This window comes from Neoarius graeffei, chromosome 5 (assembly GCF_027579695.1).
Source record: "Neoarius graeffei isolate fNeoGra1 chromosome 5, fNeoGra1.pri, whole genome shotgun sequence".
Lineage (NCBI taxonomy): Eukaryota > Metazoa > Chordata > Actinopteri > Siluriformes > Ariidae > Neoarius > Neoarius graeffei.
In genome coordinates this window covers 53,391,627-53,415,125 of record NC_083573.1, presented here as the reverse complement: position 1 = coordinate 53,415,125, position 23,499 = coordinate 53,391,627, and the positions used below count along the sequence as shown (strand labels likewise).

The 23,499-nt window shown below is 37.9% G+C and overlaps 1 protein-coding gene across 2 annotated transcripts in view; it reads left to right on the top strand.

Annotated features, from left to right (window-relative positions):
- The window catches only part of dpyda.1 (dihydropyrimidine dehydrogenase a, tandem duplicate 1), a 326,140-nt gene that overhangs the window by 178,636 nt on the left and 124,005 nt on the right, over nucleotides 1-23,499 (top strand). For both annotated transcript variants that reach the window (XR_009654732.1, XM_060922033.1), the window contains exon 13: nucleotides 4,211-4,426. Coding sequence is in view for 1 of the 2 variants with exons in the window: in XM_060922033.1 (XP_060778016.1) it covers nucleotides 4,211-4,426 (216 nt within the window). In the remaining variant the exon portion in view is untranslated. The remainder of the gene's footprint in view (nucleotides 1-4,210; nucleotides 4,427-23,499) is intronic.

The following is a 23,499-nucleotide window of genomic DNA, read 5'->3' as shown; positions in this document are numbered from 1 at the left end:
GCTCTCATATCGCCTATGTCTGCGTTTCGGCTTGTAGGCGGCCTCTCCGTCAGAGGAGTCTGAGGGTACGTAGCGCGGCGTTTTCTGCGGGCTAGAGGCTGCAGCGATATTGAAGCGCGAGGGGGTGTAGTGGGGAGTAAAGTAAAAACTCCCAGCGCCACGAGGTGGCGATCGCGCGACTTTCACGCGAGTTGAGCTTGAGTGCGGTGTCTGATCTACCGTTCTAAGCTCAGGTTCTTCCTCCTCCAGAGCGGAACTCTGTTCTTGGGAGGGTTTGGCCGATCCCTCATCTGAGCGACGTGCTTGCGTCACTTCTTCTCTGAGGTATTCTATTTCGCGCTTTAGTTCATCTTGTGTGGCTCTCAGGCCCACGAGGCTACTCTCCGCGCTTTCTGCTCTCCTTTGAGCTTCGGCCAGTTGTCGTTTTAGTGTTCTTTTCTCTTGTTCGAGGGTCATACACACATGTTCCATTTCCTTATAGTAGATCATGAACAATTTGGGTAGCCCTCCTGGGAGAGTCATAGTACGCTCCTTAAGTTCCCTAACGGCTATGTGTATTTCATCAAAGCGAGCCTTTTGGTCCAGATCACAGAAGTAATTTCTCCTATCCTCCGGGACTTGGCCTAAATCGCCTACAACGTCGAAGAGAGAGAGGAGGGGCCCTTCTGACTCCCTTGATGGGGAACGCGACATTTTGTTCGAAATGTATTAATTAACTTAAAGGAAATTAATACTAGGGGTTGATTAGGTTAGAATTTAATTCAATCCAAGTTGCTAAATAATTGATGTGGTTTCTTAGCTACTTTGTTTTCACTAATGTTTCACTTGTATTAATTAGCTCAATTAATAATTAGTTAACAATAATGATTATTATTATTAATAATATTAATTAAGTACTTGGATTAGATATTACTCTAATGTACTAATCAATTAAACCAGTTTATCAGCTAACTGTGGTTGGCAGCTGAATTTCAGTTCTGTGATTAACACACTGTTAATGATTCACCATTAAAGTCATCTGTGTTATACCTTGGCAGTTGATTTTGGGTATACAGCAGTTTACAAGTTATTGTTGAGAAATTCACAAGGTCATTAAACTAGTCCTCACACGGGGCACCACTTTAATGTAGGTTGAATTGGGATTAATTAAATTATAAATTATGTGATAATTGATAATTAAATTAATCAATTTATAAATAAAGATCAGTCTCATAAAATCTTAAATTATTAATCTTAATACTCACCGTGAATGGTTACACTCAAGATTAATGGTAGCTCTGTATTAGATGGGAAACCCAGTTGTATACAAAAGCTAAATTCTGAAGGAAAAAGGAGTTCTAAATAGTTGACCTTGTGAATAAACAACAGGAACAAGTAAAATGCAATTCAATTTTATTAGCTTTTATTTGTCTACTACTCACTAATAATAATAAACTCAAAATACATTCAATGTCAGCAAAGGTAATAACAAGACAAAACAATGGAACAATTACACCTGGACTATAAATTTGAGGGAAAGAGAGAGAGAAAGAGAGAAGGAAAAAAAAAAGAAAAGAATCCCTTGTGTGTGCGTGTGTGTGAGGCTAGGGCAAGCCGATGCGTGTGTGTGTGACCTAGCTTGTCGTTAGCTAAAACAAAGGAATGTTAGCTAAAACAAAGGAATGTTAGCTAAATAGAACAAAGGATTAGCTCTGTGGCTAATGTGTGCTTTGTGTGTGTATCTGTGGGCAGATGCTAATGCTAGCCACTCTGGCAATGCTTAAACAAAATGGCGGTCAGTGCCTAGGTGTCGTATCACAGGTAACTCAATGAGGAAGGTATCAAAATGGCGTCGGAAAAATGGCGCCTGCAGGCCTAGTCGAGAACACAAGCCTACCAGCTAGCAATAAGTTGCTAAGGAGAATCTGACCACGCTACAGCTGGATCCAAACACTGCACTTAACAACAATTTCCAACAGACTATCTAGGCAAAGAACTCAACGCGAGAGAGAGAGAGAGAGAGAAAGAGTGTGAGAGAGTGTGTATATGTGTTGGATGGAGAGAACTAGGCCTTGTAGCGGTCTAGCCTCGGAGCTTAAAATAACAAACTTGTCGCTGCGCTGCTAATCAGATAGGGAAGCTAGCAATGGAGTTAAGGAAAGATATCATGCAAGATACCCTGTCTAACAAGTTCAAAGAAAAAAAACAGAACAAAACAAACAATAAAACAAACAATAAAAACAAACAAACAAACAAACACCTTCCGTGTCTGAGCGGGTATGCTAAATAGCTCAAAGCTTAAACATGACCCTAACAACCATCTGAATAAGCTACAAATTAAAAATTTGCCCAAGTGCCTACTCAATGCGATGGAAGTTCTTTCTCCGATGTCCGCGCTGAGGGTCGCGGTCCGAGGAGAGGAGGTTAGCGGCGCGCTGCGTCCAACCGCGGCTAACGAAGCAGGGAGATGAAGGCCTAGCTGGCCCACGGTGCTTCAGGAGAAACCTCCGGTGATGCGTCGACGAGAAAAAGGCTGAGAGGAGCGAAGCTGTCCGCAAATGCCTCTTAGCGTGGAAAACTACTTAACTGTAGTTAAACTTTGCAAAGGTTTAGAATCGAAACCACTATATCGCTGAAACTTAGCGGGTCGTTCAAAAGTTCGGCCGAAACTAATTTGAACAGGCTGTTCTCAGACAATAGCGGTTAGTCTCAACACTGTAGGCGAGCGTGCCTACAGTCCGTCCGACCACTCCAGTAGTCAGAACATGAGAGAGCGAATCGAGGCGCTCTCGATACAGTTAAAGCAGTTCCACTTCACGTCACATCCGGGTGGAGCGCGCAAGGAAATTGTGGGATCGTTATAGGGGGCGCTGGCGAGTTACCAACAGGTGTAATACATGGAGGATAAGTGATATGATAACGTTGCATGTCATCAGTAAACCCACTAGAAGGGAATAGAATATATGTTTTTATTCCATGGAAAAAGTGGCCTGTATGTATAGTAATAAATAAATCATATAAATTTACAAGCAGAATGTTAACAATAGTATGAAATATTAATGAAATATAATTAAAGTCAGACTATGTCTTCTGATTATATGCATCTAATAATTTTTTTTCTCAGTTTAATTTATTTATTTAGTGCTTAATTATAGCATAGCCAATCCTCGCACTTCATTGAATCCTAGAGATTCATTGCTTTGCAAAAAAATTATAAGTTTTCTTCTGCTCAAAACACACCTGAGCCAGCTGACAAAGGGCTCCTCAGCTCATTATAAAGATGTTGAGGAGCGGTGAGAGCAGAGGGCAGCAAAATGTACACTGCAGGGGCTCCCTAAGTCTCGGGCCGAGGTCAGCTAGTCTCATAAATAAATAAATAAATAAATAAATGAGGAAACCTTTATTATAAAGTCTTTTACTGATAGTTAAATATTCATGCATTATGTAAAATGCATTTTAATTAGATTTATCTTGAATGTTTAAATGAATTCTGAATGTTTAATTAGTAAACTATGTATATAAATGAACCTATAATTAAAGTATTACCCAACTTGTTTCACATGAATATTAGATACTAATTAATGTGACATCTTTAATAAACAAATCATAGCAATTAGAGTGATTTTCTGCCAAAGATCTATTTAGAAAATAAAAGTTGTCTACACAACGGCTTGACATCTGCAGTCTTTTGTCAGTTTTTGTAGTTTTTTTCCCCCTCTTGATGTGTTGGGGGAACTATGGAGGCTAGACTCTTTTGCTCTGTATTTGTTCTGTGTTTGATTTGGCCTCGGTGGAGTATGGAGTGCTGTCATGTTTGCATGCTCCTTCTCTTTCCGCGTGACACCCCCTTGTTCATTATACAACCACGACATCATTACAAAAGCAATGTTAAGTGCTTGATAAACACAAGGCTAATTAAGGCAAGAACTGATGTCTAACTGTGGTTTCCTTCCTTTGTGCCACAGTGGGCCTCGATAAACAATGCACCCAAAAGCAGCCCACAATCTCCTCCACCCTATCTGCTGGCTTATTCCTGCTGTACATGCGCATGTGTAACTGTGTGCTAGAATGTAAAGTAGAATAACCTTCAGCAATCTGCATTCACACAGATAGCGAGCATCCTTGTGGGATTTAAAGCTTTGTTCACAAGAAAAATGAGTCAATATCAAGTCCACAGTGGAGAGAAAATGCTTAGATGCAAACCTTAAAACGTGCATGTTTCTCTTTGTAGGCCATCCATGGGCAGACTGTTAGCAGTGAGCCACAACTGCCTCTGTTCTACTCACCCATCGACACTGTGGACATCAGCGTTGAAGTGTGTGGGATCAAATTCCGAAACCCATTTGGCCTGGCCAGTGCTCCACCCACCACCAGTGCGGCGATGATGCGCAGAGCCTTTGAGCAAGGCTGGGGTTTTGCCCTTACCAAGACCTTCTCTCTTGACAAGGTACGCATCTTAGAGCCCAAGCTTTCAACAGTAACTTTACTTGAAAAAGAACATTTCAGATTAAAAATACATTTAAGCTTGATTGTTTGCAGCCAGATGATATTTTCTTTCACTTGGTCAGAGAGCATGTGGGTGCCGTGTACATCACTAAAGCCATAATGCAATAGCATGAATTTAGTCAATCAGCCTTTGTACATTCACCCAATTCACTATAATGAATATTTTTACATTTGTCAGCTTCAACATCATCCTAAAAAAAGGCAAAACAACAGCCAACAATTCGCACATAAACGCATAAAATAAATGATTTACAGTGCCTTGAAAAAGTATTCATACCCCTTTAACTTTTTCACATTTTTCCACTTTACAACCTTGAACTTACAAGTTTTTTATTGAGATTTTATGTGATAGACCAACACAGAGTAGCACATAATTGTGAAGTGAAACGAAAATGATAAATGGTCTTCAAAATTTTAAACAAATAAAAATCTGAAAAATTTGGTGTGCATTAGTATTCAGCCCCCTGTACTCTGATACCTCTAAATACAATCCAGTGCAATCAATTGCCTTCAGAAGTCATCTAATTAGTTAATAGAGTCCTACTGTGTGTAATTTACTCTCGTCATAAATACACTTGTTCTGTGAAGGCCTCAGTGGTTTGTTAGAGAACACTGAAGAACAAACAGCATCATGAAGACCAAAGAACTCACCAGACAGGTCAGGGATAAAGTTCTGGAGAAGTTTAAAGCAGGGTTAGGTTATAAAAAAATATCCCAAGCTCTGAACATCTCAAGAAGCACTGTTCAATCCATCATTCAAAAATGGAAAAAGTATGGCACAACTGCAAACCTAACAAGACATGGCCGTCCACCTAAACTGACAGAGCGAGCAAGGAGAGCACTGGTCAGAGAAGCAGCCAAGAGGCCCATGATCACTCTGGAGGAGCTGCAGAAATCCACAGCTCAGGTGGGAGAATCTGTGCACAGGACAACTATAAGTCTTACACTCCACAAATCTGGCCTTTTTGGAAGAGTGGCAAGAAGAAAGCCATTGTTGAAAGACAGGCATAAGAAGTCCCGTTTGCAGTTTGCCAGAAGCCATGTAGGGGACACAGCAAACATGTGGAAGAAGATGCTTTGGTCGGATGAGACCAAAGTTTAACTTTTTGGCCCAAATGCAAAGCGCCATGTGTGGCGGAAAACTAACACTGCTCATCACCCTGCACACACCATCCCCACTGTGAAACATGGTGGTGGCAGCATCATGCTATGAGGATGCTTTTCTTCAGCAGGGACAGAGAAGCTGGTCAGAGTTGATGGGAAGATGGATGGAGCTAAATACAGGGCAATCCTGGAAGAAAACCTGTTGGAGGCTGCAAAAGACTTGAGACTGGGAAGGAGATTCACCTTCCAGCAAGACAATGACCCTAAACATACAGCCAGAGCTACAATGGAATGGTTTAGATCAAAGAATATTCATGTGTTAGAATGGCCCAGTCAAAGTCCAGACCTAAATTCCATTGAGCATCTGTGGCAAGACTTGAAAATTGCTGCTCACAGACGCTCTCCATCCAATCTGGCTGAGCTTGAGCTATTTTGCAAAGAAGAATGGGCCAAAATTTCAGTGTCTAGATGTGCAAAGCTGGTAGAGACATACCACAAAAGACTTGCAGCTGTAATTGCAGCAAAAGGTGGCTCTACAAAGTATTGACGCAGGGGGGCTGAATACTAATGCACATCACATTTTTCAGATTTTTATTTGTTTTAAAATTTGAAGACCATTTATCATTTTCGTTTCACTTCACAGTTATGTGCTACTCTGTGTTGGTCTATCACATAAAATCTCAATAAATAACTTTTAAGTTCGGGGCTGTAAGGTGGAAAAATGTGAAAAAGTTCAAGGGGTATGAATACTTTTTCAAGGCACTGTAGTGAATTACCTATTCATAAATCATTGTAACTGTCCTTATAATTCTTTGTGAATTGGTCATGATTCCTTATAAGAATTTTATAAACTCTAATAATGCCTTATAAAGCTCGAATAATATGTTCAAATAACTCTTTGACAGCTTATAACCATTATTCATAATCATACCATCTGCTCTACTGCACAAACTTTAGATTTAATAATGACCTGTGCATAATTATAACATGACTGTAATATTTATTAACAATTCTAAAAACATTATAAACATTTCAAATGTCATATTTAAGTAATTTAGGTATAATTAATGATATATTCAATTCAATTATTTCTCTTTAGTATAAATATGGAGGTGATTATAGAAAATCACATGTGCTAATTGGTCGAGAAATTCAGACTATTTCTTGATAATCACCTCAAGCGACTCGGCAAAATGGAGCCCAATCGCTTCGTCACTGTAAGTGAGGAAGAATTACAAATTCTGAAAGAAAATGCTGTTCCTAAAAGCACTAAAGATGCTACGAAGTTTGGTCTAAAACTATTCAAAGGTAAGGTGGAGTTGTGATTTATTTTATCTCTTTCAAAACAAAGTATTTTATGTGACTTGGGATAGATAAATGACACAAGTCTGTGCACATTACATTTGTGTGTTGCTTTTGAAGATTTTATTTATTTATTTATTTATTTATTTTTTACAATTTTTAAAAAATAATCACCTGTGTATTTATACTAAAACAATTATCTGCCTCAGGCTCAGTGAATATCAGTGAATAATAACAAGTATTCACGGATATTAGTATTCACCGATATTTACTTCACCTTCAGCGAATAATTGTTTATTATAGGGAAGTTGTAAATCACTATAAATTTATTTTTGTGATGGAATATGGAAGTACGTGATTAAAGATTCATTATGATGCAGACACATTCCTGCAGTTTGAAAACTTTGAAATATAAATATAATATCAAAATTTTAAAAAAGCACACTATAAAAATTATGGGTGTTTTGATCTAAAATATCCATAAATGATAAGGACACGTCTTTTGATCACCATTAATCAATTAATTTATATGACCTGTTTGGCTCTGTTCAGACCAGTCAGAAAGAAAAAAAACACTCAAAAGCCTTAATATAAAAGACATCACAGCTACTTTATTACATTATAAATATCTTTCCCATAGCAACTGGTAGTGTGAATGTTAATCAGTAGCATATGTTGTGCTTCTGTGCTACAGGAGGTGCCATTACTTTATTAGCAGAGATAGAGATAAAATGAAAGATAAAAAAAGAAAGAAGCGGGTGGATGGCAATGCAAGTGACTTGTGACAGACATCTCTATAGCAACATTGAAGACTTGCATATGCTGCCGACAGGAGAAAAGTACATGTAGCAAAATTGTTTGTTTATTGTGACCTCCTCTCCTCTCCATGCAGTTAATTTCTAACCACCAGGAGAGCCGTGCTTAGAGTGATAATACTATTTTTGTAGGTTTGATATGTGTGTTTGTTTGTGCATGTGTGCGTGTGCATGAGTGATGGATGGCATTGTGCCTGCTTTCAAGCTGTCTGTAATTAGTTCAGAGACTTTCTGGATGCTTTTAAGAGTTTTTTTTTTCATTACGATTGGGGGAACATACAGTATATAAAGAAACGTATATGAATGGGAGAGGTGGTGGCAGGTAAAGATGGTGCAACAGGCATATACACAAGGAGTTTAAACATCTTCATAAGGTTGTATGATCCTCTTTCTCATCTGCAGCTTAAAGATTGATGGCTTCATATTCTATGAATCCTATGCCTAATATTTGTAGGTAAATTTAGCATCTTTAGTGGAATTTTACACGTGCAAGCATTGCTGTTTGGTCCTGATTCTCCCTACTACACTTCTTTTTCTCATGACATTTGTAGATGCCAGATTGGACCCTAATATACTGTTGCAGCTATTGGCTGTCAGTGTATGCTGAAATACCAGCCGATATCTGGGTAAACAGAAATTGTATTATTCTTTATTGTGTGCCCGGTGGGAGAGATTGTAAGGGGTTTTTTTTTCCCTTTGGGGAAAAGAGATAAAGAAGTTCTTAATGTCAGTGTGAATGAGCAGCCGGCACTCTGCTATCATCCTCCTTAAACACAGGGGATTTCTTTTTTTAATATCCTGTGCTTTTGGTTAGGCCTCTCCGATCAACATTAGCCTGCCGAGGTATTGATAGTATTGGAGATGCTCAGTGGATTGTCTGTGGATATGAGAGGCTTCATGCTTGTGGGTCTTGTCTAAGCGCGGGCGTGCTCAGAATCGCTAATTAACTCGCAGGGACGGTGGAGAGGCGGCTAACAAAGCTAGGGTGGGCGAGCTGCGTGACCGTTAATTAGAATTAATGAACTGTATTGAATATAAAAATGTGTCATTTTCTTCTCTTCCTCTGTGAACTGAGATGTGGCTGAGGAGGAGGGGCAAGCTGAGACGGTCCCCTGTCTATTTTTTTTTCTTTCTTCAAGAGACGTGGACATTTATTCCTGTGTCAAAGCTGTTGCTGCTGGAGCTGTGATTTGGTACTTTTGGTATGTTACTAGCTAATTACCGAATGAACACATGTGTGGTACAGTGAGAGAACACTGGGTCCAATTAACCCACTGACTGGTCAGACCAGGCTAAATCACACCTGTAATTGGTTCTAAGCTGATTAACCACTGAATAGAACTTTGTTTCTTTCCTGGCCTCATAATAGGTCTGCTGTTCATATAGTTGAGCTGTATGCCTCTGTACTTTTAAAGATTTAGCACAGTGTATTGTAGCATGAGGTTACTTAATGCACCCTTTTATAGTAGGTGTAAATGTGCAAAGACTATATATAGATGTAACCTTTCAGTACTTCAAGAGGAATCTTTTTGAGTCGGATGTCGAGCACACAAATTCTGTATAGATTTCTAACTTTTTTTTTTTTTCTGGAAGAAACTTTTAAAGCACATCAATCTAACCATGCACTTGCCTTCTTGTCTTTGTGTGGGAGGATTTAGTGGGCAAATTTAAATGAATCTTCAGACAATAACTAATGTAGGAACTGGAAGATTTCTTGAACACTGTTGTACCTCAACTTTTCCACTGCAATTAAAACAATCACGCAGAGGAGGCAGCCCAGATATACACACACACACACGCACACGCACACACGCACACAAACAAACAATATATGCCTCAGATCTATCAGGATTTAATGAGAACTGTGAAGTAAAACACTATGGTAACACAGATGAGATGTCACACATCTCCTTGCCCAACACCTGCACACCATTGTTTCTCCCTCAATACATCCTGAGGCAAGCTGTATGTCTCCTATCTCTAATTCCCGACCAGGACTAATCATCAGCCTTTTTATTAGGAACCAAAAGGTTAGAGGTCATATACCAGTAGTACACAAACATCATGCACACACCCTCTCTTTGTTTCTGATGGTCCGAGCTGATAATAGATAGCAGTGGCCTGTAAATGAGTTCTGTATTCATGTGCTAAAGGCTCTGGGTCCTGCATGCCTGTAATGAGCCCAGCCATTATCAGCTCTTTCCCTGCGCTGGTTCAATAGCTTTTTATTATTTTTTTTAAATATTCTCTGTCAGATATGTATACAGTACATTTCTGATTGTGTTTACTAGGTTCAGTGGACAGTTGTAAACACTAAGTAGGAACTTCTTGGTTTGCAGTACAGTTACTGACACTTTTTGTTTATTTCCATTTCACACTGTCAGACGTATGTTTTAGGAAAGACTGCCTGTGTATGTGACAGGCAAGGAGATGGACAAACTCGAAGAAGGAGAGGAAAGCCAATCCTGCTCTTTTCCCCAATGCTCAATTCATAATTCTTTATAATCTGTCTTTGCAAATAACTGACAGTTGCCCTGTTGCTCTGGAACTTTGTTCCAGAGCAAAAGGGGTGGAAGTGGTTGTAAAATTGTTGTTGAAAGGTTTTATTTTTCTTGCAGGCTTTCATATTTGGCTTGTAAAATGTGTCATTAAAGTCTTTACACCCACTTCTTGATCATTGTTCAGTGAGGAGATTTTCTGCTGGCTCTCTCTCCACAGGGACTGCATCAGAGGTAGAGGCTGCTAAAGCAGAGCGTACGTCTCTCACATCAAGGGACACACTGCCCCCAGCTCACACCTCCTATTTAACTCACATGCGTCCTCCTCCGTAGCTGCCCCATCAGCAGTGATTACTCCGTGCTTAGATGCAGTTGTGGCACATTAGGAACATCGGAACAGAGGGGAGGAGAAAATAAACACCGTAGGTGAATTTAGACTCTGGGATCAGCATAGGAAAACAGGCCTGTCAAAGCAGTCAGTAAGATCTGAGAGGTGTTGACTAATTGCTTGCTAATTACACAGTAAATTGTCTAATTAAGCTGATGGTTAATTAGGGTAAGCTTGCACAGCAGTCTTGTAGAAGTCTCTCCCTCTTTTTTTTTTCTAGAGAGAGGCTGTGCCATGTGCCCAGGCAGCAGGCTGTGTAATTGGCACGATGGCAGGGACTGGTGCTTAACATGACACAGGGAGGAGACAGAAGGAGAGACTGACAGAATCAGGATGTGCAGCAAACAGCGGTGCATGTCTTGTGTGATGGCTTTAGCCCTTTCGTACCCCTCATGCCATGACAGCTGTGTACATAACTCAGCCCACAGTCACAAACTCTCACTTGGTGTCATGCTTGCATTGAATAGGTGCCAGCAACAGGGCCTGTATTATACTGTAGCACTTTTTTCTTTAAACACACCACTTATTTGTGGGTGATGTTCACCAGTTACATGTGTAACATAGAACAAGTACAGAATCCACGAGAAAAGCACAAGTGAAACATTAAGTCCATGATCTCCCATCCGCTTCCTAAGGAAAAGTGTTTTCATGTACGGTATGAAAGAATACGGATCATATATCTGATAGAATGTAAACTCGGCTGGATTGTTGCTGGCATTTTGTGAGTTACTGATAAGAGGTGCCAGAAATGTAGAGACATGACACACGACAAGGCAGTCCTCTCAATCTGTCTTGTCACCCAATCAATACAGAGGGAGATAGGGATATAGCCACTGCTCAATCATCACCATGCTGCTCTTCAAGTCAGGCGAGAAAGAAAGACTCCCATCAGATCAATGCAGAAAATGTCAAAGGTGAATTCTGAACCTTTAGAAAAAGACTATACTAGGAGTTCTTTAACACCTCTGCCATCCCATTAGCCTTGGAGCTAATGGACAAAGAATAACATTTCCTACATTTCCTAGGTGAGAGACAGTTCGGTTCATGTGTAGGTTTTTATGGTGATGGAAGCATAAAAAAGTATATGAAACCTAAAACAGTGAGACTGTGCAATATAGATGAGAATAGCTCATGTATTTGATAAGCAGGACATATTTTAGTCTCAGAATTCGGTTGCATCATGTGTTCATTTCAACAGAGCTTGTTTATTTACCACTTGCTCTGCAAGTCCAAGGCACAAAAGGACAGTAGCACAACAGATTTGGCACATAGAGCACCAGTCACAGTTCAGTGCTTTGTATTTATTTAACAAGCAAATTAGCACTAGCGAAGCAGATCCAGGCCTGAAAAAAAGAATCAAATAGCTCAGGCTCATTAGCTTCAGCGACATGTTTACAGTTTATAAATATACCCATTTAATTGGGAGATCAAGGTGGCAGTGACTACCTCTTTTCTGGCTGAAAGGGCAGATAAGTTGTGCTTCTTTAGTTCCATGATTTGTCCAGCCCATATTAAGACGCTTTACTTGCCTTAAGTATGACACTGATGTAGATGAACTTCACATCTCCTCTTGCTTCACTTCCAAATCATAATGAACGCTAATTAGCTTAAAGATTTGGATTAAAAAAAGCTGTGTTGAAGCATTGAATATTTGGATTAAAAAAAAGCTCTATTCTGTCTAAGAAGTGTATTAGCTAGTCTTTTTAAATGCTCTGTCTACTTTTCATACAGTTCAAAATTTGGAGAAATCTATCATGCGTTATGTTAAACTTATACAGTGTAGGGCTCAATATACTAAACAACTAGGGGTATTATTAATTATTCTATCCACATTCACTGGATATGAGCAATCGCACACTCTGATTGGCTACTCTACTACTAGGCTATCAGCTCATATACCGTGAGTAGAAAAAAACAAAATGGCAGAGCGTGTTGCTGAACCAACCAAGGATGAAATAAAAACTTTACTTGAAAACAACCCCCTCCCCCCCAAAAAAAGCGCAACAAAATATTGAATAAAAGTATTTGATGGTAAGAATGTATAATTTTTATTTTTCAATAATTATTATTGTAGCATTTTTCACAAATTGCTACAGTCATTTCACCAGTTTGTTTACATTTTAAGCAGAAATGATTTTGTTGGACGTTTTGTATAACGGTTTTATTTATCGAATTTGCAAAAAATAAAAATGCTCTTTTTCTCAAAATCCAATGGATGTGGATAGAATAAAACAATTATTCTACTCAATCTCGTTGTACATGGCTTATAGCCAACTCGGTGCTATGTGCCTCATCAGCTATCAGCTCATGTATGACTCGATTTTATAGAATAACTGTTAATTATTTTTTTCACAGTCCAGTTGCCATCAAATCCTGGGCTTTGATTGGCTGGCAAGCAGGTCCGTATCCTACGATACGGACCCCGGTTATGGACCTCTGGTGACTCGCTCGTTCACAACAACAACAAACATAGTAGCATTTTTTGTCAACATTTATCTTTTTTTATAAGATTTATTTATAAGATTATCAAAAATCTTATAAATTTTTGCCAGCATTTCTCAGGAGAATAGCATTAATTTTACAGCATGGATAGCAATAATGACAGTCTTCACAGCGAAAGCGAGTTTTACTACCCTGAGGAAGAAGAAATAAAAGAAAACATTTCAGAAGAAAGCTAAAAACCTGTAACTGTTGCTAACGCCAAGCAAAAACATGGCTGAATCCTGAATGACTCAATTTTGTATAAATAGGGGACTACATAGGCGGCAAAATGTAGTTTTTTTCCTGCCATGGAAGTGCACTTGTATACCGAGGAGGAAGCCATTTGCATTACAGCCGTGAATGAGGATTCAAAATAGCATTAATTTTACATCATGGATAGCGATAACAACAGTGTTCACAGCGAAAGCGAGTTTTCCTACCCTGAGGAAGACAAAATAAAAGAAAAAATTTCAGAAGAAAGCTAAAAACCTGTAACTTGCTAACACCGAGCAAAAACATGGCTGAATCCTGAATGACTCAATTTTGTATAAATAGGGGACTACATAGGCGGCAAAATGTAGTTTTTTCCTGCCATGGAAGTGCACTTGTATACCGAGGAGGAAGCAATTTGCATTACAGCCGTGAATGAGGATTCAAAATGGCGGCTTGCCTCGGCTTTCCCTTTTGGGCGCTCTCGTTTTCTGTTAGAATTTGGTAAAGAAAAAAATAAATATATTATTTACCAGCTTAAGGTCGGTCCGTATGGTGAAATACTGTGACCTCAGCCTTGAATACTGACCTTGGCCCAGAGGGCCTCGCTCAGTACTTTCAAGACCTTGGTCACGGTATTTCATGATACCAACCTCCCAGTTGATAAATAACATATACAGTGGGGCAAAAAAGTATTTAGTCAGCCACCAATTGTGCAAGTTCTCCCACTTAAAAAGATGAGCGAGGCCTGTAATTTTCATCATAGGTACACTTCAACTATGAGAGACAGAATGGGGGGAAAGAATCCAGGAAATCACATTGTTGGATTTTTAATGAATTAATTGGTAAATTCCTCGGTAAAATAAGTATTTGGTCACCTACAAACAAGCAAGATTTCTGGCTCTCAGTAACAACTTCTTTAAGAGGCTCCTCTGTCCTCCACTCATTACCTGTATTAATGGCACCTGTTTGAACTCGTTATCAGTATAAAAGACACCTGTCCACAACCTCAAACAGTCACACTCCAAACTCCACTATGGCCAAGACCAAAGAGCTGTCAAAGGGCACCAGAAACAAAATTGTAGACCTGCACCAGGCTGGGAAGACTGAATCTGCAATAGGTAAGCAGCTTGGTGTGAAGAAATCAACTGTGGGAGCAATTATTAGAAAATGGAAGACATACAAGACCACTGATAATCTCCCTCGATCTGGGGCTCCACACAAGATCTCACCCCATGGGGTCAAAATGATCACAAGAACGGTGAGCAAAAATCCCAGAACCACACGGGGGGACCTAGTGAATGACCTGCAGAGAGCTGGGACCAAAGTAACAAAGGCTACCATCAGTAACACACTACGCCACCAGGGACTCAAATCCTGCAGTGCCAGACGTGTCCCCCTGCTTAAGCCAGTACATGTCCGGGCCCATCTGAAGTTTGCTAGAGAGCATTTGGATGATCCAGAAGAGGATTGGGAGAATGTCATCTGGTCAGATGAAACCAAAATAGAACTTTTTGGTAAAAACTCAACTTGTCGTGTTTGGAGGAGAAAGAATGCTGAGTTGCATCCAAAGAACACCATACCTACTCTGAAGCATGGGCATGGAAACATCATGCTTTGGGGCTGTTTTTCTGCAAAGGGACCAGGACGACTGATCCGTGTAAAGGAAAGAATGAATGGGGCCATGTATCGTGAGATTTTGAGTGAAAACCTCCTTCCATCAGCAAGGGCATTGAAGATGAAACATGGCTGGGTCTTTCAGCATGACAATGATCCCAAACACACCGCCCGGGCAACGAAGGAGTGGCTTTGTAAGAAGCAGTTCAAGGTCCTGGAGTGGCTTAGCCAGTCTCCAGATCTCAACCCCATAGAAAATCTTTGGAGGGAGTGGAAAGTCCGTGTTGCCCAGCAACAGCCCCAAAACATCACTGCTCTAGAGGAGATCTGCATGGAGGAATGGGCCAAAATACCAGCAACAGTGTGTGAAAACCTTGTGAAGACTTACAGAAAACGTTTGACCTCTGTCATTGTCAACAAAGGGTATATAACAAAGTATTGAGATGAACTTTTGTTATTGACCAAATACTTATTTTCCACCATAATTTGCAAATAAATTCTTTAAAAATCAGACAATGTGATTTTCTGGATTTTTTTTCTCATTTTGTCTCTCATAGTTGAGGTATACCTATGATGAAAATTACAGGCCTCTCTCATCTTTTTAAGTGGGAGAACTTGCACAATTGGTGACTGACTAAATACTTTTTTGCCCCACTGTATATATTTCACTTAATATTTTTGGTATTTTGGGGGGAAATGACAAATATACTGCGGTTGTCTATGTCATATATTAATTTTTCCTCAAAGTATCTGCTTTGAAATTTGATCACCAGTCATCTATAGTGCTGCACAAATGAAACCTTTGAATTTGCTTCTAGCATCATATTGGAACTGATTTATATGTGCTTGTGTAATAAAAAGTGTTTTATATTCTTGAGATTATTAATTTCAGACCTCTGAATGGTAGGATACCTCTTCTGAACGTATTTATAGATACTGCTATTGGAACATAATGTATGAAATTCTGTTAGTTTTGGAGACTTTCTCCTTAAAGCCCTCACTTGCTGTAAGTAGTCATGCCTGTAATTTTTAGAAATTATGCTAGTGCAAATGTTTAGCCCAATCATTTCATTCCCATGGCACAGACATTACTCACTGATTAGTCAATATATGAGATTTGTAATTCTTTAAAATCATCAGTACTTATTTTCAGAGTACTGGAAACATAATCCTGTCATATTAAGATGTTATAACAAAGTTGAGTTTATGTAATGTATTCAAAACACAAATGATTTTATGGCCCCATCTAAAATGTAATTAATTAAGGATGAAAGTGTGACTCTTAATTCGCCTTTCTAGGAATCTGTACAGGGTTGGGCTGTAATAATAATAATAATAATAATAATAATAATAATAATAATAATAATATCTGAAGGTGGACAGTAAAACAGTGTACTGAGCAACATGCAAATAACGCTGTTGTATGTGAGGTTTGCACAGGGGATGCTGGCATGGCCTGTTTTCATCCCTTGTTGTTTGTAAAAGAAGGATGCCTTTTTCCAATTCCCTTTTTCCTAGTGGAGTAAATGGTGAAAAGGACTAATGACCAAGCTGACAGACAATATCCCTCTTCATTTATCACACAGGGTTAATATCCTTTGCTTTGACATTAATTTATTAAGTCCCTCACAGGCAGGCCGATCTTGTTCAGAATTACCATCACGTTTCAGGAGCAAGCCCCCCTCCACACACACATACACATGATACACATAGAGACATGTAAACACATTAACGTTTCTATTCTGTTAGATGTTCACTATCCACACTTTATTGCTTACTGTTGATTGTACTGATTAACATGATCACTGAGAACCTCACTCAGAATGTTGATGTTAAATCAAATTCTCTGGCTAGTAAGTGTGTGTTAAATAACCTGGGCCTATTGATAGCATTGTTCATGAATTCCAACCTTCATTTTGTATTCTTTAGCAAACAGCTTATTGACATGTTGCCTTTGGTATTCATCCTTGTTTTTGTTCCTAACTGCAAGACTTAAAGACTTAAAGACTTTTGAGACACAGTTCTGCTCAGGGGAACCATAAAGCATTCTTTCTTTTCACAGGTTAGTGGAAAGTGATATATTTTGTCTGTCAAAATCATTTCATCGTTAGAAAGTCGTCGTGTGGTTTATCAAGTTTCCGAGGGTGCAGATGTGTAGCTGAGGTGCTGTCACGGATTCCAAGGTTGCTTAGATATGGGTCTGTTTCAGAAACTGGGTACTGTGGGGGTACCCCACTAAATATACTCACAGTCAATAAACTATATGGTTTTGAATGGTGATGTTGGTTTTAATTTGAAATAAAATGATGAAAGAAATAATATAGATAAAACTAAATCTTTAATGTGAATATTCAGAATTTGGCAAAAATTCTGCAAATTTGTGGAAAAATGGCGGCTTGATCTGGGACATGATAAATGGTTGACTACATCGCATTCTCTTAAAAAGGTTGTAGTCCACTGAAAAGTCTACAGTTATCACTAATTGTATTTTAAGTTGTAACTTTATACACCTAAGGATTGGTGCACTCACAGAATAATCATAACCGTAATAAAACATCATGCAAAATATTTGATCACCGTTGTAACTCCATTTTCCGCAGGCCCAAAACCAATACGATCGTGTGTTTTGATCTAAATGGAAAGCCTCAGGGTCGAGGTCACTACCTCACCAAAAATAGTAACTTAAAATCACTATGCCATATAAACATTTAGTTATAAATCTGCGATTTTGTTTTTTAAAACAAAAGCTGAAAGTAGGTATAGAATATGTTTCTTACAGAATATGTTACAATGGTAGCTGGTCTTGTATGAATTTCTGAGCTATAAAATGAGTTGTGGTTAATTTTTTACCGTAGCGTGTTATTTGCGTGCAGGGAAGGACACACATTAACAATTTGCATGTGTAGAATGGAATTTTCCACTCCAACAGTTAGAAGTTGATCGTGCTTCCATTTGCAGTCCTTCTGTTACGCGAGTGATCTGTTCGGACGTTATCACTGAAAAGGTGAGCTTTGACAGTTTTATTTTATTTTAGTCTTGCAGTATAAGGCAATAGAATGTTTATTTTTCATCTTACTTTCATATTTCTTAGTGTTAGTGTATTTTTGGCCAATATTTTGCAACCATGGTCAATTTAGATTGAACTTTTGATAGAATCTACGGCCAGTCATTTTGCTACGATGATGGATTTGAACATTTGGCCATAATGGGCCACATTATCAGCTTAGTTCTAGGTATTTCATATTGAATAACTTTATTTGACATTAATATTTGATGACCATCGGGCCTAGCTGTGAAGAATTGATATTATTTATGAGGAATTAGAGAATTTAAAATTTTTCACACTTTCATAATACAGAAACGGCCACATGTAATTGTTTATTATGATGGTGAGCTTTTAAATAATAAAATGGGAACAAGAATTATTTTATTACAATAAGGTGGCCGACCGTTTCATTTCCTTTCAGAAGCGATAATAATAACGGACAGAGCTGAGAAAAGCTGATGCAGTTTGTGAGAAATAATGGAATTAATTATTTTATCTCACATTCGTAACGAAGTGGTCAGCTGTCTGAGATCGTGCTTCCTTATTACAAGAGTGAACTTGTAACCATAAAGAGTTAATGAGAATAATTTTTTTGAAATATGTCGCTAACTGTTTCAGTTCCTCACAGAAATGATAATAATCACACACTTAGCTGAGAAGAATTGATATTAATTGTGAGCAACTGTGGAATTAACGATTTTATCTTACATTCGTAACACGGAAGTGGTCGGCTGTCTGTGCCTCCTTGTATTTAAGGCCCATCTTTCACAGATTATAGGCGAAATTGATTGAAATTTCACATCAACGAAAAATCACATATATTTATTCTATATCTCAGTAGTTCTTTGTATGTAATTAATCAGGATGAGAAAATGGATCGTTTTGATGGTATGCATTATTGAAAGGGTCATTTTTAACAGTATCACTGATACTGCTTATATTTCACTGTGATTTTGTAAGCAAACAGTCCCATTTCGCCATATCAAATACCCAAAATGTATCATATTATTCATATTTAAGTGAATAATCAATTCAGTCATCATAACTTGGCATTTTTAACCCAAGCAATCAAAAAGAGGAAATTTATTCAATACTTTCACTCATCTGTGAAGGAGGGGCTTTAATTCTTCATGATGTAGTTTATATGTAAATCAATTTTACAAAAACATTTGAATTGTAATCAAAATATAATTTAACTTTGTTGTGAGAATGATTGATTACATTTTAATGCAGTGTGTAAATCTGCAATTTGTTCAGATGTGATATAAGTAATATCTTCACTGTAAAAAGAAACTAGTAAAGAAAAAAACGTTTCCATGTTACGTTAGTGATGAAAAAAGCAAATAATTGAATAAATCAATGGGATACTGTGTGACAGTTTCAAACTTTTGTCTGTGTATTACTATTATGGTAATTGATAATTTAGTACAAAATAAGGGGTGTATCTATATGACATCCTGCAGGCACAGCAAAGTAAAGTTTAATAAAATGTATGATAACTGATGAACATTCGAAACAAAGGAGTAAAATTTAAAAATAATGATAACAAATATGTTTTTGTTTTCTGTCCAATAAGTGCATTTAAAGAAACAAATATATGTACAGAAAAAGATATTCCTTGGTTATTAAAGAGGGTTTTTAAATGCATACATGTTTCCATGTTATGTGAGTGAACTTCAAAACATCGTTAAAATTTTCCACAGTGGAGGCCAGATAAAGCAAGATGCTATCTTTATTCTTATTAAACATGACAAAAGAAACATTGAGTGTTAAGTAAATACAAAAAAAAAATAGTAACATTAGAAAATTTATTTTTTGACCATAACGTCCCAAATGAGAGACCAGTTTCTGAGACGGACCCATATATACAGTGGTGCTTGAAAGTTTGTGAACCCTTTAGAATTTTCTATATTTCTGCATAAATATGACCTAAAACATCATCAGATTTTCACACAAGTCCTAAAAGTAGAAAAAGAGAACCCAGTTAAACAAATGAGACAAAAATGTTATACTTGGTCATTTATTTATTGAGGGAAATGATCCAATATTACATATTTGTGAGTCATAAAAGGATGTGAACCTCTAGGATTAGCAGTTAATTTGAAGGTGAAATTAGAGTCAGGTGTTTTCAATCAGTGGGATGACAATCAGGTGTGAGTGGGCGCCCTGTTTTATTTAATGAACAGGGATCTATCAAAGTCTGATCTTCACAATACATGTTTGTGGAAGTGTATCATGGCACGAACAAAGGAGATTTCTGAGCAGCTCAGAAAAAGCATTGTTGATGCTCATCAGGCTGGAAAAGGTTACAAAACCATCTCTAAAGAGTTTGGGCTCCACCAATCCACAGTCAGACAGATTGTGTACAAATGGAAGAAATTCAAGACCATTGTTACCCTCCCCAGGAGTGGTCGACCAACAAAGATCACTCCAAGAGCAAGGCGTGTAATAATTGGCGAGGTCACAAAGGACTCCAGGGTAACTTCTAAGCAACTGAAGGCCTTTCTCACATTGGCTAATGTTAATGTTGATGAGTCCACCATCAGGAGAACACTGAACAACAATGGTGTGCATGGCAGGATTACAAGGAGAAAGCCACTGCTCTCCAAAAAGAACATTGCTGCTCATCTGCAGTTTGCTAAAGATCACGTGGACAAGCCAGAAGGCTATTGGAAAAATGTTTTGTGGACGGATGAGACCAAAATAGAACTTTTTGGTTTAAATGAGAAGCTTTATGTTTGCGGAAAGGAAAACACTGCATTCCAGCATAAGAACCTCATCCCATCTGTGAAACATGGTGGTGGTAGTATCATGGTTTGGGCCTATTTTGTTGCATCTGGGCCAGGACGGCTTGCTATCACTGATGGAACAATGAATTCTGAATTATACCAGCAAATTCTAAAGGAAAATCTGTCATGGGACAGGACATCTGAAGCTGTTCTGTATGAAGGAATGGGCTAAAATTCCTCCACACCCATGTGCAGGACTGATCAACAGTTACTGGAAACATTTAGTTGCAGTTATTGCTGCACAAGGGGGTCACACCAGATACTGAAAGCAAAGGTTCACATACTTTTGCCATTCACAGATATGTAATATTGGATCATTTTCCTCAATAAATAAATGACCAAGTATAGTATTTTTCTCTCATTTGTTTAACTGGCTTCTCTTTATCTACTTTTAGGACTTGTGTGAAAATCTGATGATGTTTTAGGTCATATTTATGCAGAAATATAGAAAATTCTAAAGGGTTCACAAACTTTCAAGCACCACTGTATGTGACAAGCAAAGAGAAGCAATTAAGACTGCAGTGATGATCTTTGTCACAACCTCAAGATCAATCTCAAGAGACATCAGTAAGTGACATTCACGTACCTGTATGCACACATAAACCGGCTCTGACGTATTATATAGAGTCGTATAATACAATGCTGAAAAATTTCTGTGCAGTGGAGAATCAGCCTTGAAATCACAACGTCTTCAGCTACCATCTGGTGAGCATGGAGAATAAGAGACGGCAGCACGGATAGCTCCAGTCACATTTGTTTTTTTGTGGTTTTGTGCTTGTTGCTTCCTCTCAGTGGCTGGGTAGCAGGTCAAGGTTGAGAGCAGTGTTATTAAGCAAGCTTCCTAGAGGCAGATAGTATTAATCCATGCAGGAGCTGAAGAATGTCATCTCAAGCCTCCCTGAGAAATTACCACACTCCAGGAGGAAATGATGGCTTTACAAGTTTTACATCTGCACTTTACAAACAAAGATGGATGATGTTCAGAAGCTTAGTAACACCTTTCACTTTTCTCTTGCTCTTTTCCTCAACCTATCTCACTCATTTTTTTCTCTCTTTTCTCATTTCTCTGCATTGTGAACTCTCAGTTTGTGGTGGCTGGCCAGTGCTGATGAAAAGTGAACCAGCTATGCTTTGATTTTTCTGTCATAACTGCTTATAATGATTAATGTCTGCACTTGGGGTCACTCTGTGTAATTATGGCCTTTCCAGATTATTATTTTTTACCTGTCTGCTTTCTGCCCATCGCAAAAGGCTCACTATATATACACTAGTGCATCTCAAACAATTAAAATATCACAAAAAAGGGTTTTTTTCGTAATTCAATTCAAAAAGGTAAACTTTCATATATTCGATATTCATTATACGTAAAGTGAAACATTTCAAGCCTTTTTTGTTTTCATTTTAATGATTATGGCCTGTGAAAGTTAAACTTTAAAATATTCTATATTCATTATACTTTACATGTAATGAATATAGAATATATGAAAGTTTACCTTTTTAAATTAAATTACGAAAAACATTTTACTTTTTCACAATATTCTAATTGTTTGAGATGCACTAGTATACCAGTCAAAAGTTTGGTCACACCTACTTATTCATAGATTTTCTGTATTTTGACTATTTTTTACGTTGTAGAACAATACCGAAGACATCAAAACTATGAAATAACATATTGAACATATCTGAAATTATGTGGCAAAAAAAAAAGTTTAAAAAATGTGTTTCATATTTTAGATTCTTCAAAGTAGCTCCGTTTACCTTGATGATGCTTTGCACACTATTGGCATTATCTTAACCAGCTTCATGAGGTCGTCACCTGGAATGCTTTTCAATTAACAGCTGTGCATCATCAAAAGTTAATTAGTGCAATTTCTTGCCTTCTTAATGTGTCTGAGATCAAACAGTAAATAGTAAATAATACACATACAGTAAATAGCCCTATTTGACAACTGTAGTAATCCATATTAAGTCAAGAACCGCTCAACTAAGTAAAGAGAAATAACATCCATCATTACTTTAAGACATGAAGTGTCTTAATTTAAAAAAATAAAGAAAAAACATTGAATTAAAAGGTATGTCCAAACTACTGTATATAGTCAGGCAATTTTTTTGTAATTTTGCCTGTGTATACCTATACCATGGATTTGAAATGAAACAATCAAGATGTGATTAAAGTATAGAATTTCAGCTTTAATTCAAGGTGTTTAACAAAAATATCACATAAACCATTTAGGAAGCACAGGCATTTTTTATACAGTCCCTCCATTTTCACAGGCTCTAAAGCAATTGGACAATTGACTTATAAGCAGTTTCATGACCCGCTTTTTCGTTATTACATGACAAATTGATGAAATAAAAGGTCTAGGGTTGATTATAAATGCTGAATTTGCATTACAGATGTTGCATTTACCCATGAAGGCACAGCGAGAACATGCTGACTCAGCACAGAAATGCTTCAGCCAGCCATGAGGCTCAAACCCAGAATCTTATTGCTATGAGGCGATAGTGCTAACCACTGCACCACTGTGCCACCTCACCATAACATATACAACATAATATGCACCAAATTTAACTACCTTATTTTAAAGGTAGTGAACAGTAGATTTAGGATATCCAATAAAACAGCTTTTCATTTTTTGAACAACTGGACTCATTTTGATTTGACTATTTTTTCCAAAGTTGTAGGGGTAAAAAAATACAATCACTTTTAATGATGACCACCATCTTTATTTTTTTTTTCCATAGCACTCTCTCTCTCTCTCTC